The sequence below is a fragment of the Gorilla gorilla genome, chromosome 9 (assembly GCF_029281585.2).
Source record: "Gorilla gorilla gorilla isolate KB3781 chromosome 9, NHGRI_mGorGor1-v2.1_pri, whole genome shotgun sequence".
NCBI classification, from domain to species: domain Eukaryota; kingdom Metazoa; phylum Chordata; class Mammalia; order Primates; family Hominidae; genus Gorilla; species Gorilla gorilla.
This window is the reverse complement of record NC_073233.2, coordinates 101,257,545-101,275,774: the sequence shown is the minus strand read 5'-3', so window position 1 is coordinate 101,275,774 and position 18,230 is coordinate 101,257,545. Positions and strand designations below refer to the sequence as shown.

General features: G+C 38.5%; 1 protein-coding gene across 5 annotated transcripts in view; it reads right to left on the bottom strand.

The window, feature by feature from the left end:
* DEUP1 (deuterosome assembly protein 1) overlaps positions 1 to 18,230 on the bottom strand; it is a 104,195-nt gene that overhangs the window by 74,925 nt on the left and 11,040 nt on the right. For all 5 annotated transcript variants that reach the window (XM_031016132.3, XM_063693459.1, XM_031016133.3 and 2 more), the window contains exons 3-4: positions 3,664 to 3,835; positions 2,170 to 2,265 (exon numbers count right to left, since the gene is read on the bottom strand). In XM_031016132.3, coding sequence (XP_030871992.1) covers positions 2,170 to 2,265; positions 3,664 to 3,835 — 268 coding nt within the window. The remainder of the gene's footprint in view (positions 1 to 2,169; positions 2,266 to 3,663; positions 3,836 to 18,230) is intronic.

Below are 18,230 nucleotides of genomic sequence, written 5' to 3'. Positions count from 1 at the left end.
GAAGCTGTAGAGTGAGCTGGCAGCAACAAAAGCATGTTAGCCACAAGATACCATTTTCTGCTTAGAAAAACAGCATATTACTAGCTTTATGCAAACCGAATCAAGTACATAGTACTTTTCTTTTTCTCTCTTTTCCTCTACTTTCCTCCTTCCTTCTCTTTTGCTCTCCTTCCCTTTCTTCCTCTTTTTCTTTTAACTAGAGAAAAAGAGAAGCAGAAAACTGCAGTGAAAATAGGTGGCTCTCAACAATAATGTAGCATTCCCAGTGTATTCCACGAAACCCCTGTTTACAGTGGTATCAGAATGTTTTAGCTTAAAAAAAGAGAAGAGGCTGGGCATGGTGTCTCACGCCTGTAATTCCAGCACTTTGGGAGGCCGAGGTGGGCATATCATCTGAGGTCAGGAGTTCAAGACCAGACAGGCCAACAAGGCGAAACACCATCTCTATTAAAAATACACAAATTAGCTGGGTGTGGCGGTGCGCACCTATAATCCCAGCTATTTGGAGGCTGAGGCACGACAATCACTTGAACCAGGGTGGCAGAGGTTGCAGTGAGCTGAGATCATGCCACTGCACTCCAGCCTGGGCAACAGAGCAAGACTCCGTCTCAATTAAATAAGTAAATAAATAAAAAGAAGAGCTCCATTGTCCAATATCTTTGGAACATGATGGATTGGAAAGGCTAAATCAATTTGTTTAAGGCAGGACTTCTTATGGCCTGTAATATGCTAATGTGTACCCTTAATCTCCAGGAGGGGAGGAGTCTTAAGTTGGCCAGCATTAGCTTAAACAGCATTTCCTAAATTCACAGTGTTTTCCACAGAACAAATTTTTATTAAGTTACCATAAAGATATTTTTTGGTTAGCACTGAAAACCAGCCATCAGCCAAATAATAAAATAGAGCGGCAAAGCATCAAATGGCAAGCATTCATATATTAAATGACTGCTTGGTGCCTGTAAACAAAGCCAAGAACTTTTTAACAAGATGAAAACATACCCAAACAGAAATGAAAGATTTGGAAAGCAGTGACTGAACTGGTTAAATACAACTTAGAGATGGCACCTGACTTTCTAGATTTCTGTGTGGTTTTCAAACCTACTACAGATTGTGATCTCTTTATTTATATTGACCAATATGTAATGATTTAATGTTTATGTTGTTGTTTTACAGCCTTATCTTCATAGAAAAATAAAGGTTGAGGTGACTTACATGCTAAATGCTCAGAGTCTAAGCTAGTAAAAACCATATATAATTTTATAATTCAAGCTACCATACAGTGGCAGTTACTTGAACTATAGGCAAAATGTCTAGATAGACTAAGAACTAGTCTTGTAAAATCATCTATTAAGTGGCATCAAATGTTTCATATTTCAATCTTAATGGCTTAATTACCTCCCTAAAACGTATTTAAAAAGGTTCAGTAACTGCTTAGGCTCCTTTAATTAAATTATCATATGTGAAATATTTGTACTCCAAAAAAAGTTGGTCGTAAAGTAAAATTTCATAATCAAACCATATTTCCCATTGATTCATTCACTAAGTTAAGCAAAGATATAGCATCTACTACATTTGACATACTCAAATGATTACTAACCTACATGCTATCTGTGGTAAAGAAGGCATTTTGTGTGCCTTCTTTGTGTGAAGATACAGGGATAAGTGAAAAAGAAATCTGTATCCTTCTCAATACATATGCAGAAGCACTATCATGTAAGAAACAGTCCTACCAGTAACAAGGTAATAAAGACCAGTTTTATTATTTCAATTATCTATTTCATAACAGCAAACTTCCACATTTTAAATTATCACAGAATTGAGAACATCTTTATTAGATAGTAATAACCACAAAAAATAATTGTTTTTTGTTGTTGCTCACAAAATTATTTTTTGTGAGCTAATTATTATTTAATTCATCAACAAGTCTCTTGAGAAATAGAAAGCCATTTGTCTACTACTGTGCTAACAGAGGCACAGAAAATATAGCAAGACAACAATCTAGTAAGAGACAAAATCAATGCATATAAAACAGGGAAAGACATGACCAAGCTTATAATTAAAATACAAGACATTTGTTTATACTGAAAACAGTTTAAAGTTAACACAACTCTACAGGTCAAAAAAAATATATCAAAATGTGTGATATTAAATTATAATAAGCTTTCTTACTTGAGCCTTTAGGCTTTGTAGTTGTCCTTCATAATTCTGAGTCATTGCTAAATTACATTTTTCCAGACTGTCCAATTTCTGTCGAAGTAACCCTACCTGCATGAAGAATAAAATTTAATTTTGCTTTTTCTAAATTTTGCCTGACAAAATCAGAAAATGTGCAAAAGAGAAGAACAATTCAAATAAAATGGCTGTACCAAACCAAGAGTAAATATTTGTACTGCACTTCTTAAAATAGCTATCAATAATTAAATTCACAAAAACCAAACATTGCTAGCACTATTCCACAAGGTACACATTAGGACAGTACGGATGTTTAACAAAAGGTCCTTATCATCATCACATTTAAAATTCAGGGTTAGAATTTACTTTGCATTATCCTTTTGGGAGGCTATGTCATCATTCCAAGCAAAACCTCTACCAATATAATTCAGCTTTTTTTTTTCTCCATTACCTTCAAGAGGATCTCTGTTTTAGTGGTATTATGAAATAATTGATACATTTTTATAACAACTAATACATTAAAAAGAAAAAGAAAATTGTCTAAGAGCAGTTCCTAAGGATTTGGCTTATATAATTTGTCTCTTTAAAAGGCAGATGAGGCACTTGTTTACATATCTGTGTCAGTATACATATAAAAGCTAAAAGAAGAAGAATGCATATGCCATGTTTTGATGACCTACCTCTACTGTGAAGGAAAACTAGATGCCAATAACTAAGTTACCTATGCCAAACAATAATATAGTTAACTATGCCAAAAAACTAAGTTCCACTGAGAAGTCAATAAAGGTAGAAAAATGGCTGATGAACAAGTTAACTAATGATGTTTTGTTACAGTATATAACTAGCAAACATTTCCTTTAAACATTTCTTTTCCCAAGAGAAAAACTCACAGACACAAAGTCCACATCAATATGGTTTTCCTGAACTCCTTCGCAGGCCTGAGAGCACTCATATATTCTTCTATGACCACCAGCTTGGCAGTGAGCAGCCTAGAGGGACTAAGGGAACTCCTCTTAAGTGGGTGTCCCAGGTATACACACACCCCTTTACCAAACTCTTTTCTCCTTTGTCCTATTATCAATTCTTGACATCTTACTTCTATTTTTTCCAGCATATTCAAAGAAGCAAATGTTACTGAACTCTGCCTTGTCCACAGTTTTGATGACTACTTCTTTGTTTCTGCAGCAGCAAAAGTACTTACATCTTTACTTGCAAACAATATTTTACATATATATTAAATATTTGCTTACTTTTACAGATGGCATTGACACTATGTATCTGTCTCTATCAGCAAACATCTATGGATTTAGGTTCTGATTTTCACTTATTTGATATAATACATTTAGCCTATAATTTGCTGACAGAATTTCAAGCAATAAATGCTGTTGCTGATGCCTGATAAAAAGTATGTATAATAAAAACATATTCTGATAGAATACTATATGTAACAGTCTGATGAATTAGCAATTTGTTAACATATGTATTCAGTACCTCTTGACCTTTCTGATCCAAACAAGTTTGTGCATTTGCCAATTCTTGATCCCGAAGATCTAATCGTGTCTCCAAAGCCCGCATCTTTCTTTCCCAATCCATTTTCTTGTTGCTTACCATGATGTCAATTTGTTCCATTAATTCCTGAAGCTCAGCCTCACAAGGAGAAGTTCTGGCAATTGTAGGAAAGTAAAATACATTTTAAAGTAGTGAAATGTGAGGGCAAAAAAAATTATTACATTGCTCTGCATAGCTTGAACATTATTTCCTGAAATTGTTCAATTATTTAAATAGGAATAAGTTCAAAAGCTGAAGGTTAATTTTTAAAATTAATAAAGCCAATTTCAGAACTAACAGTGTATATATACTTAATTTTTTAAAATAACATTTTTTAGAGTAGGCTAATTCTAAGGAATATGCTAATTAGGAAAAATTATAAGACTTAGCTTCAGGATCAATGCTCTTCCGAATAGGCATACATATACCTATGTCTATCATAACTTCAGAAGGTTTGACAGAGGCAAACTGGGATATCATTCCTGTCTGTTAAGGACAGAAGAGCAAGCCTGGGCTAGGTAGGACGAGATTCAAGGGTACCAACTGGGCTATAGTATGGCTCCTCAAGGAGAGGAATTTGGCATGATATGGCTGGTGTCTGTTTCTAAGGAATTTGATCAGGCAGTGATATAGTTTGGCTGTGTCCCCACCAAAATCTCAACTTGAATTGTATCTCCCAGAATTCCCACATGTTATGGGAGGAAACTAGGGGCAGATAACTGGATCATGGGGGTCAGTCTTTCCTGTGCTATTCTCATGATAGTGACTAAGTCTCATGAGATCTGATAAGTTTATCAGGGGTTTCCACTTTTGCTTCTTCCTCATTTTCTCTTGCCTCCATCATATAAGAAGTGCTTTTTGGCTCCCCCCATGATTCTGAGGCCTCCCCAGCCATGTGGAACTGTAAGTCCAATTAAACCTCTTTTTCTCCCCAATCTTGGGTTTGTCTTTATTAGCAGTGTGAAAACAGACTAATACAGTAAATTGGTACCAGTAGAGTGGGGCATTGCTGAAAAGATAACCGAAATGTGGAAGCAACTTTGGAACTGGGTAACAGGCAGAGGTTGGAACAGTTTAGAGGGTTCAGAAGAAGATAGAAAAATGTGGGAAATTTTGGAACCTCCTAGAGACTTGTGAATGGCTTTGACAAAAATGCTGATAGTGATATGAACAATAAGGTCCAGGCTGAGGTGGTCCCAGATGGAGATGAGGAACTTGTTGGGAACTGGAGTAAAGGTGACTCTTGTTATGTTTTATCAAAGAGACTGGAGGCATTTTGCCTCTGACCTAGAGATTTGTGGAACTTTGAACTTGAGAGAGATGATTTAGGGTATCTGGCAGAAGAAATTTCTAAGCAGCAAAGCATTCAAGAGGTGACTTGGGTGCTGTTAAAGGCATTCAGTTTTAAAAGTGAAACAGAGCATAAAAGTTCAGAAAATTTGCTGCCTGATGATGCAGTAGAAAAGAAAAACCCATTTTTTGAGGGGAAATTCAAACCAGCTGCAGAAATTTACATAAGTAGCAAAGAGCCTAATGTTAATCCCCAAGACCATGGGGAAAATGCCCCCAGGACTTGTCAGAGACCTTCACAGCAGCCCCTCCCATCACAGGCCCAGAGGCCCAGGAGGAAAAAGTGGTTTCATGGGCCAGGCCCAGGGTCCCCATGCCGTGTGCAGCCTAGGGACTTGGTGCCCTGTGTTCCAACTGCTCCAGCCATGGCTAAAAGGGGCCAATGTAGAGCTTGGGCTGTGGCTTCAGAGGATAGAAGCCCCAAGTATTGGCAGCTTTCACATGTTGTTGAACCTTCAGGTGCACAGAAGTCAAGAATTGGGGTTTGGGAACCTCTGCCTAGATTTCAAAAGATATACGGAAATGCCTGGATGCCCACGCAGAAGTTTGCTTCGGGGCGGGGCCCTCACAGAGAACCTCTGCTAGGGCAGGGCAGAAGGAAAATGTGGGGTGGGAGCACCCACACAGAGTCCCTACTGGGGCACTGCCTATTGGAGCTGTGAGAAGAGGCCACTGTCCTCCAGACCCCAGAATGGTAGATCCAACAACAACTTACACTGTGCACCTGAAAAAGCCACAGACACTCAATGCCAGCCTGTGAAAGCAGCCTGGAGGGAGGCTGTGCCCTGCAAAGCCACAGGGCAGAGCTCCCCAAGACTATGGGAACCCACCTTTTGCATCAGCATGACCTGGATGTGAGACCTGAAGTCAAAGGAGATCATTTTGGAGCTTTAAGATTTAGCTGCCCTGCTGGATTTCAAACATGCATGGGGCCTGTAACCCGTCTGTTTTGGCCAATTTCTCCTGTTTGGAATGGCTGCATTTACCCAATACCTGTACCCCCATTATATCTAGGAAGTAACTAGCTTGCTTTTGATCTTACAGGCTCATAGGTAGAAGGGACTTGCCTTGTCTCAGATGAGACTTGGGACTATGGATTTTTGGGTTAATGCTGTAATGAGTTAAAACTTTGGGGGACTGTTGGGAAGGCATGATTGGTTTTGAAATGTGAGGATATGAGATTTGGAGGGGCCAGGGTTGGAATGATATGGTTTGCCTGTGTCCCCACCGAAATCTCAACTTGAATTGTATCTCCCAGAATTCCCACGTGTTGTGGAAGAGACCTGGGGCGGGGAGGTAATTGAATGATAGGGGCTAGTCTTTCCCATGCTATTCTCGTGATAGTGAATAAGTCTCACAAGATCTGATGGGTTTATCAGGGGTTTCCACTTTTGCTTCTTCCTCATTTTCTCTTGCCTCCACCATGTAAGAAGTGCCTTTTCACCTCCTGCCATGAATCTGAGGCCTTCCCAGCTATGTAGAACTGTAAGTTCAATTAAATCTCTTTTTCTTCCCAGTCTCAGGTACATCTTTATCAGCAGCATGAAAACAAACTAAGGCAGGCAGGTATGGGGAGATACTGTAAGTCTTTAGACAGTGAGGTTACTAATAGTCATACACATAGTAATATCTTGGGTCTAGGAGGGTTTATTGAGTTTCAAACAAAATGCTTAGTATAACAGCTAGGATTATAGCAACTGTTGTTAAGACAGATTGGTAAGTGCTCTCACTACAGAGTTCTTTTTCAAAGAAACTGAAGCATTCTCCAGGGAGCTGGTGTAAGTCCAGTCACTCAGACTGGATAAGCAGGTAGTTATTGAGGCCTTACACTTCAGCCTAAGGAACATACAAACATCCAGATTAGAAAAGCAAGTTATTTCAGCATCCATTTCAATGATGGTAGTGAGGCTTCTAATGTATTTGTGTAGCTGGGAGGAGGACAGGAGGGAGAGGCAGGTGCCACATGACAGCATTTCCTCCATTTAGTTTCACCAAATCAGAATTTTAAAGCTAATTAAGGATCATTTAGCATTTTGATAAAACTCAGGCTCAGAGAGGCCCAAGATCACACAGCTAATTAATGGAAGAGCCAGAACTAGATCCTAGGCAGCTGCTTCCCATTTAATGTGTCTTCCTGTATACCACACAGCAAAAGACACAGTGTTTTGAATAAGAATATGCTTGAAAAATACAGTACAAATTTGCTCCATTGCAATAAGGTTAGAAACAGGTATTAAAATCCAAAGAATTTAGAATTTCCAGAATCATTTTCTAAGATATCCAGAGTCAGCCCAAAAAGATGATGTTCCTTTGGTTTATTCAATATGATATTCACCAGTTTTGACATCAGAGAGGTTTGTTTTAAGTACAACGTGCCATTCTGAAGTCTTCTCCTAGCATTCCTGGAGGAATGTTAGGCCCAGAGGCTTTCAATTTTTACTTAAAACCTAAAATAAATCTGACAAAAGGATGTATACTAATTCCTCTATAAATAACTTGATTGAATTTTAAGATTGAAATTTAATTGGAATTGTAGGGGGAAAGAATAGAACTATGGCCTGGTGTTTCCACACCATTTTTCTTTTTCATGACAACATGTATCACCCTGTACTGTAAATAGATTTTGTCTATTTTTTCCACGCTGAAGAAAAAGAACTATGTCAACGTAAGCTCTAGGAAAAAATAACTATATCAGTCTGGTTCATCACCATCTCACCAGAGCCTAGTATAGTACCACAGCACATAGTAGATGCTCAATAAATCTCTAAAGAATGAATGAGTTCTTTTAATTGCTAACTTTTGGCATGTAAGAATGTACCATGCTAAGAAAGTTAAAATAAGGCCTACAGTAGAGTCTGGACATAATGTAATCTACTCAATCAATATTGTTCAGTGAATGAATGGTTTATTTCCTGGTTATGGTTATGCTATGCAGAAGTTAGAATGTTAGACTCTCAGGATGGAAGAACTCTTACAAGTCAACTAGTCCAACTACCCCAACTACCCATCCAGTGTTTGCATTCCCTCTACGAATACATATATATTTTTTACATATATAAGTATATATAATATATATAAAATGTATATATTATATGAAAATATAATATATATTTTTTATTAAAATATATTTTTATATGAAAATAAATTTTCATATAAAAATATATAATTATATATATAATTTTTTTTGAGATGGAGTCTCACTCTGTTGCCCAGGCTCGAGGGCAGTGGCACAATCTTGGCTCACTACCACCTCTGCCGCCTGGGTTCAAACGATTCTTCGGCCTCAGCCTCCCGAGTAGCTGGGACTACAGGCATGTGCTACCACATCTGGCTAATTTTTTTTTTTTCTATTTTTAGTAGAGATGGGGTTTCATCATGTTGGCCAGGATGGTCTCAAACTTCTGACCTCAGGTGATCCTCCCACTTCGGCCTCCCAAAGTGCTGGGGTTACAGGTGTGAGCCACCACACCTTGCCCCTCTACAAATATTTCTTAAGAGAATCATCTATCATACACTACTGATCAGATTCAGCAGGTCTAGGACAGACCCTAAGATGCTGCATCAGTAACAAAAGTATCAAGTGATTCTGATGCATGCCAAAGTTTGTGACCTGTTTTTCAATATCACTGCAAATAAGTTATCCATCCTAGGTCTGAATTCTTCTCTTAACAGGTAACCACTGTCTGAGATTGTAGCTAGACAGTAATGTGTTTTAGACAGATTTTTTTATATTGAAGAACTTTTCCATCCATTGGTCCTAATTTGATCTCAATGATTCCACTGAGACCATTCAGGACAAATGCCTTTTCAACACAGTAGACTTTAAAGTACTGAATACAGTCATCAGTGTGTCAAATACAGTTTTGAGTGTACTTCCTCTTCTTTTGTCAGTGTTCAATAGTAGAGACTGAATATATGGATGGACAATAATCAGACCATATGACAGTAGACTCTGACCCATAATTTCTGCAACAACACAACCAGTCCAGAAAGCCAAGCCACAAAATCTGCAGCAATTGTCCCAAAATGGTCAGGGCTTGATCACTGACTGCCATCTTCCCTAATTTCTGTCCCCACTTCCAACTCAGGACAAACTAGAGAAAGTCAAATATACTCCTCAAAACAATCCCCTAGGGTGCCCCACTTTTAGTTATTCTGTCTCCAGCCTCTACATGCCAACACCCTCCAATGAGGGCACACCTGAACCCTTTTCCCTTTTTTTACCTTAAAGCTTTCCCACTCCTCTGCCTCCCTTTGAGTCTCTGCCAAATGCAAGTGATAGTGGGTGACTCCCTTGGTATAGCAAGCTCTGAATAAATAAATACCTTCAGTTGTTTTCATTTGGGTGGTCTTTATTTATTTCCACAAATATTTTTATTTCCTTCTATTGCTCCTAGAGATTTTTTCTTCACCACTCTATACTCAGTATCCAGTATACTGCCTGAAAAATACTAGATGCTTAATACACATTTGCTGAATGAAAAAAAAAGGATGACTATGGTAAGATTTTCAGACCCTTCTAATTCTAGCTCTTCTTTGAACAAGTTTTTTTTTTTTGTCAATTTCATCCATGAAACATACCATTTGGAACTTTAAGATAATACCACAGGTATGGTCTAATCAGCTCAGAGGGGGTCTCACAGATCCTTCGGTTTAGGTGCCATATACTTTTATTTAACCAGATGGAGATCACATTAGTTGGATTTGGGAGAGGAAAGGGTAAAGCAGTGATACCACATTGTTTCAAGGTGGGTTTATTCTTATCTAAAAATCTTATTTCTTTTCTATGCATGCTATGAGTAAGCCACCTTTCACTATCTCGTGCTTGTTTAGTTTTTTGAGAGGAGGGGTCCAATGGTAGAGCTGGGTATTTATCCTTATTAAATTTCAGCTTGATAGTTTCAGTCTTTCATTGTAGGTCATCATCACTAGTTCTTTCAGCAAACATTCATTAAGCACTGTGTAAGGTACAGGGAAAACAGAGACAAAAGAGCAATTGCCTGTGAATAGAGAGACTTGCAAGGCAGGCAGGCAGAATAAAAGACTGATGAATATATGCGGGCTTTCAAAAAGGAGGCATACTGAATACAGACTTACAGAGGGTAGGCTATCACAGAGGTCTTCCTAAATGAGGTAACATCTGAGCTTATGTTTGGGATCCTGTTTCTATCAGAGAATATATTATCTATATCTATATCTCCCAGCTTTGCGTGAGCTGCAGACTTGATAAGCATTACCTGCTGCATGTGTATGTATATATATACATCATCAGATACATTGCTATAATGATCATATGACTTGTTAGCCAAACCAGGACAATTTTGAAAGTGAAAGGAGCACTAATAATAATTATGCCAGCACACTAGGTATAAACAGTTACTGTTCTGGACAAACTGGGATTCAGGATTAGCTTACCCACTAACAATGGGAAAACAGAGGTGCAGAAACAAGTTTGTGGGGGAAAAAGTCAAATTAGAAATCAAGACTAAGAAATTTGCTCAAAACCGTACAATTACATAGAAACTGAATAACCTGCTTCTGAATAACTTTTTGGTAAATAATGAAATTAAGGCAGAAGTCAAGAAGTTCTTTGAAACTAATGAGAACAAAGACACAACATGCCATATTCTGTGGGACACAGCTAAGGCAGTGTTAAGAGGAAAATTTTACAGCACTAAATGCCCACATCAAAAAGTTAGATCTCAATGTAACAACTTAACATCACAACTAAAATAACTAGGGAATCAAGAGAAAACCAACCCCAAAGCTAGCAGAAGACAATAAATAAATAAAATCAGAGCTGAATTGAAGAAGACAGAGACATAAAAAACAATTCAAAAGATCAATGAATCCAGGAGTTGGTTTTTTGAAAAAAATGAATAAAATAAACAGCTAGCTAGACAAAGAAGAAAAGAGAGAAGATCCAAATAAACACAATTAGAAATGACAAAGGGGAAATTACCACTGACTCCACAGAAATACAAATAACCATCAGAGAATATTATACATACCTCTATGCACATAAACTAGAAAATCTAGGAGAAAAGGATAATTTCTGGACACATACATCCTCCCAAAACTGAGCCAGGAAAAAACTGAATCTCTGGGCTGGGTGTGGTGGCTCATGCCTGTAATCCCGGCGCTTTGGGAGGCTGAGGCGGGCGGATCACAAGGTCAGGAGATGGAGACCATCCTGGCTAACGTGGTGAAACCCTGCCTCTACTAAAAATACAAAAAAATTAGCCGGGCGTGGTGGCACGCGCCTGTAGTCCCAGCTACTCAGGAGGCTGAGGCAGGAGAATGGCGTGAACCTGGGAGGCAGAGCTTGCAGTGAGCTGAGATCACGCCACTTCACTCCAGCCTGGGCATCAAAGCAAGACTCCGCCTAAAAAAACGAAAAAACAAAAAACAAAACCCCCCAAAAAAACTGAATCTCTGAACAGACCAACAATGGGCTTTGAAATTGAATCAATAATAAATAGCCTAACAACCAAAAACAGCCCAGGACCAGAAAGATTCACAGTTGAATTCTACCAGACATACAAAGAAGAGCTGGTACCATTCCTACTGAAACTATTCCAAAAATAGAGGAGGACAGACTCCTCCCAAACTCATTCTATGAGGCCGGCATCATCCTGACCAAAACCTGGCAGAGATAAAACAAAAAAAGAAAAACCTCAGGCTAATATCCTTGATGAACATAGATGCAAAAATCCTCAACAAAATACTGGCAAATGGAATCCAGCAGCGCATCAAAAAGCTTATCCACCACGCTCAAGTAGGCTTTGTCCCTGGGATGCAAGGGTGATTCAACATACGCAAGTCAATAAATGTGATTCACCACATAAACAGAACTAAAGACAAAAACCACATGATTATCTCAGTAGATGCAGAAAAGGCTTTCAGTGAAATTCAGCATCATGTTAAAAACTCTCAATAAACTAGGTTCCAAAGAAACATACATCAAAATAATCAGAGCCAACATCACACTGAATGCGCAAAAGCTGGAAGCATTCCCCTTGAAAACAGACACAAGACAAGGATGCCCTCTCCCACCACTCCTATTCAACATAGTATTGGAAGTCCTGGCCAGGGCAATCAGGCAAGGGAAAGAAATAAAGGGCATCCAAATAGGAAGAGAGGAAGTCAAACTATCCTTGTTTGCAGATGACATGATCCTATATCTAGAAACCCCATAGTCTTGACCCAAAAGCTCCTTAAGCTGGTAAACAACTTCAGCAAAGTCTCAGGATACAAAATCATTGTGCAAAAATCACTAGCATTCCTACACACCAACAACAGTTAAGCTGAGAGCCAAATCAGGAACACAATCCCATTCACAACTGCCACAAAAAGAATAAAATACTTAGGAATACAGCTCACGAGGGAACTGGAAGATCTCTACAATGAGAATTACAAAACACTGCTCAAAGAAACCAGAGATGACACAAACAAATGGAAAAACATTCCATGCTCATGGATAGGAAGAAACAGTATCACTAAAATGGCCATACTGCTCACAACAATTTATAGATTCAATGTTATTCCTGTTAAGCTACCTATGACATTCCTCACAGAACTAGAAAAAACCAGAAAAAAGTACTTTAAAAATTCCTATGAAAGTCTAGGTGCAGTGGCTCACACCTGTAATCCCAATACTTTGAGAGGCCAAGGTGGGCAGATCACTTGAGTTCAGGAGTTCGAAACCAGCCTGGGCAATATGGTGAAACTCCGTCTTTACCAAAAAAATACAAAAAATTAGCTGGGCATGGTGATGTGCACCTGTAGTCCCAGTTACTGGGGAGGCTGATGTGGGAGGATCACTTGAGCCCGGAAGGTGGAGGTTGCAGTGAGCCAAGATTGTGCCCTGAATTCAAACTATACTACAGGGCTGCAAGAATTAAAACAGCATGGTATGGGTACAAGAACAGACACATAGACCAATGGAACACAATAGAGAATCCAGAAATAAGGCCACACATCTACAACCATCTGATCTTCAACAAACCTGACAAAAACAAGCAATGGGGAAAAATTCCTTATTCAATAAATGGTGCTGGGAGAACTGGCTAGCCATATGCAGAAGATTGAAACTGGATCCCTTCCTTACACCATATACAAAAATTAACTCAAGCTGGATTAAAGACTTAAATGTAAAACCCCAAACTGTAAAAACCCTGGAAGACAACCTAGGCAACACTATTCTAGACATAGGAATAGGCCAAAATTTCATAACAAAGACACCAAAAGCAATAGCAACAAAAGCAAAAATTAACAAATCGGATCTAATTAATTTAAAAGCTTCTTCACAGCAAAAGAAACTATCAACAGAGGTAAACAGACAACCTACAGAAGGGGAGAAAATATTTGCAAACCACGCATCTGACAAAGGTCTAATATATCCAGCATCTATAAGGAACTTAAATTTACAAGAAAAAAAAGCAAACAACCCCATTTAGAAAATGGTCGAAGAACAGACACTTCTCAAAAGAAGACATACATGCAGCTAACAAACATATGAAAAAAGGCTCAACATTACTGATTATTAGAGAAATGTCAGTTAACACCATAATGAGATGCCATCTCACACCAGTCAGAATGGGTATTATTAAAAAGTCAAAAAATAACAGAAGCTGGCCAGGTTGTGGAGAAAAAGAAACATTTTATACACTGTTTGTGGGAGTGGAAATTAGTTTGATCATTGTTCAAGACAGTGTGGTGATTCCTCAAAGACCTAAAAACAGAAATACCATTCAACTCAGCAATCCCATTGCTGGGTATATACCAAAGGAATACAAACCGTTCTATCATAAAGACACATGCACATGTTATGTTCACCGCAGCACTATTCACAATAGCAAAGACAACGAATCAACCTAATTGCCCATCAATGGTAGATGGAGTAAAGAAAATGTGGTTCATATATACCATGAAATACTATGCAGCCATAAAAGGAACAAGATCATGTCCTTTGCAGTAACATGGATGGAGCTGGAGGCCATTATCCTTAGTAGACCAGCAAAGGAACGGAAAACTAAATGTCACATGTTCTCACTTATAAGTGGGAGCTGAATGATGAGAACACATGGATACACAGAAGGGAACAACAGACACTCAGGCCTATCAGAAGATGGAGGATGGGAGGAGGGAAAGCCTCAGGAAAAATAACTAATGGGTCCCAGGCTTAGTATGTGGATGATGAAATAATCTGTAAAACAAACTCCCATGACACAAGTTTACCTAGATAACAAACCTCAACATGCACCTTTGAACTTAAAAAAAAAAAAAGTTAAAAAAAAAAAAGAAAATTACAGCCTTTGGGGATAATTTTATTACTTCCATTTTCACACTGGCAAGACATGCCATTATGACTTTCAGAAGTGTTTTATCAGCTCCCAAATCAATGGGCATATTTTCTAAAATATTTAAGCCATAAAAATATTTGGACAATTTGAAAAATAAACACAGCATGAGAAAAATTCTACTAAGAAAAATAAGTAATTAAATGCTACATTTAAACAAAGGAGTGAATTCAGTTTGGAATACATGAGATATCTAAAATAGAAATGGGTGTGGAACATGGGAGAGGGGTTTAAAAGACAAATATGGATGTCATCATGGAGAAAAAGAAGGGAAGGAGGGAGGAATTAGGAAGAAGGAGAAGCATAGAGAGGAGAGACAGGAGACTATGTCATGAAACATGGAATAGTCTAAGAAAATGAGTTTTTAAAGGCTGATAAGCAATTAAGTTAGGTCTTAACTTTTTCAAAATCTTTTACTGAAACTCACTCAAAAATATATTACATACCTATTTGCCTTAGTTAATAGGCTATACTAATATAATTTAACTTTTCTTGGTGGCTCACAGACCCCATTCTGCACACCAAATCCTGTATCAGACCCGAGACATACACAAGGTCAAATGGGGAGAGCCCCCAGCAGAAGTCCTAGAGCCCACTTTCATAGATACGTCTGTGATGTCAGTCTGCTCTTTAGTCAACTGTCTGTTCTAAAACGCTAAAGTGAAAGATGTATTATTTTATGGTTTTTAGGTCATAGTTTCATGAAAACTCTTGTTTAAAATTAATTATTGAGTCATAGACAAAAATAGCTTTTCCTCAAGCACTTTTTTGTCATCCAAAAAATGTTACTGTCATCATTAGTGTTTGCTAACTTAGCAGCATTAAAATGCCTATTTTTATTACATAATTGAGATGGTGGCTCACATTCAATCCATTCATTTCCCTCATTTGCAATAAGCTTAATGTTGGGACATGGATAAGGTATAAACCTCATTATTCTAAAAAAAAGTGCTTAAATGTACTTATAAAGGCCTTGTTCTAAAGGCTTCATCATAATAACAAGGACATATTTATAGAAATAAAGTACAACGCCATAGCCTCCAAGTCCCTACCAATTGTTTTATCAGAATTATAGGCTCATACAAATTTAAAGCTGCATTTTTTTTATGTTCTAAAAAGAGCAGAAGATCTGTTAAAATATTTGTATTACAGATAAACTTTTTCTGTCATAACTTCTCACATTCTAAGTAACCCCTTGGTCCACAGATTAGAGGAGAGAAGACAACAGTGAAATATTAGCAGGCAATAATCTCTTTCTTCAGGGCGATCTTTACATTTTTCTAAAAATACAAATAGCTTCACTCTCCTCATAAACTTATGTATCTTAATTCCTATTGCATATTGACGTACATAAATATATGATGCAATTAATAATAAACAAATGTTGATCTACACATGTATTACTGGGTTCTGTAAGTCAGTCTCTAGGACAATTAAGTTCTTTCTTGCTAGAAGATCTATTTGATGAGTGACTGCAGTGTTAGTGTGTTTGAAGGTAGTTATTTTACCCTTTTTCTATTAAACCTGGAGCTGGCTGTTTCATTGGATCCCACAGGGAAGAATTAGGCACACATTGATAAAATCTGTTTTCTAATCTAGACAACGTTTTAATTAATATACTGCTTTTGGAATGTCAGAAATTTCAGTGAACCTCATTCTTATGCCAGCTAGCTCTGATAACTTCTAATTGTGTATCTGCAGCTTAAGCATCTGAGTTGAAGACTTCTTTGTCCAACCATCTATTCAACACTGACATGTCCAGAGGATGGCCAGAGGCACCTCAAACTTCACATGTTCAAAACAGAGCACTAGACTCCCTGCACCACAAACCTGCCTCCACTCCAGTCCATTCCATCTCTTTAACTGCTGCCACTGCTACCAGTTGCTCGAGATAAAAACCCCTCATGATCCTAGATTTGTGTTTCCCTCAAATCCCACAACAACAGTAAGTCCTACTGGCACCACCTCCAATATATATCCTAAATTCTGACTGCTTCTCACCATAAACAGTGATAAACCTTGGTCCGAGTCAGCCTTATTGATTCTCTCCTAGTTTCCTACCCAGTATCTATCCTTCCTTTGTTCCATACTAACAGAACTTTGATATTATTCAGAGAGGAAATGCAACCAGCTAAAGAAACAACCACATTTCCCAGTCTGCCTTGAAACTAGGCATGGACATGTAACAAAATTTGTCCTATGAAATATAAGTGGAAGGTGCCAAAAGGCTATTTAAAAGAGGGCTGCAGCAGATATTGTGGGTACCCTACGCATCCCTGATGGTGACCACTTAAGGACACATGCCTGGTTTCCTGTGGACAAAACTTGCATTCCTTTGCCTCAGTGCCTTCTCTTGCAGCTAGAGTCCTCTTGCTGCCTCTGTGACAAGTCAGAAGTGACAGAGAATTAACCCTCCCAGGAGCAACTTTGGTCAATGACTGTGCGCTATTGGTGTGTAAATACTCACTTTTTACTTGGCTGGGAGAACTATTGTGGGGTGTGATTTGTGCTGGGTTCCAGAGCTTCCCCGTCAGGATTTGACTCAGTCACCCACAGTGGTAGCCGGTAACCTGCCTTCCCTGTTTCACTTCCTATTCCCATATGAAGTAGGCTGAAAAATTGTCCCCAAAGATAATCAGGTCCTAACCCTGTAAACTGTAAATGTTACTTAATTTGGAAAAAAGATCTTCACATAAGTTAAGAATCTTGATATGGAGAGGTTCATGTAAGTTAAGAATCTTGAGATGGCAGTGGGAGATTTGACACACAGAGAAAAAGAGGAGATGAGGATGAAGCCAAGAAAAACCTGAAGATGCTGGCCTTTAAGATTGGAGTCCACAAGTCAAGGAATGCAGGCAGTCACCAGAAGCTTGGAGAGACAAGGAAAAGATTCTCCCCTAGAGCCTCTAGAGGGGGGCAATCCTGCCAACACTTTGACTTTGGCCCATTGATACTGATTTTGGGCTTCTGGCCTCTAGAACTGTGAGTGAATAAATTTTGGTTTTAAGCCACCAAATTTGTGGCAATTTATTATAATAACCATAGGAAACTAACATACTGCATCTTTAAGAGACAGGGTCTTACTCTGTCACCCAGGCTGGTGTGCAGTAGAGCAGTCATACGCAACTGCAGACTGGAACTCCTGGGCTCTTAACAGTTGCTATAATCCTAGCTGTTATACTAAGCATTTTGTTTGAAACTCAATAGACCCTCCAAGACCCAAGATATTACTATGTATATGACTAATAGTAACCTCACTGTCTAAAGACTTACAGTATCTCCCCATACCTGCCTGTATTAGTTTGTTTTCATGCTGCTTTCCCTGAGACTGGGAAGAAAAAGAAGTTTAATTGAACTTACAGTTCCACATGGCTGGGGAGGCCTCAGAATCATGGCAGGAGGTGAAAGGCACTTCTTACATGACGGAGGCGAGAGAAAATGAGGAAGAAGCTCAAGTGATCCTTCTGCCTCAGCCTCCTGAGTAACTGGGACTACAGGTGTGTGCCACCACACCCAGCTAATTTTTTTTTTTTTTTTTTTTTTTTTGTAGAGACAGGGTCTTGTTATGATGCTGAGGCTGGTCTCAAACTCCTGGTGCCAAGCGATCCTCCTGTCTTGGCCTTCCAAAGCACTGGGATTACAGGCGTGAGCCACCATGCCCAGCCTACACCATATCTTCATATCCCAAATAAACAATGTATATCCAAATTCTTATCTCAGAGCTGGCTTCTCTAGGAACCCAAAATAAGAATGCTGCATACACTGTTTTGTTTTTACCCACTGTCTTTTCTCTACTTC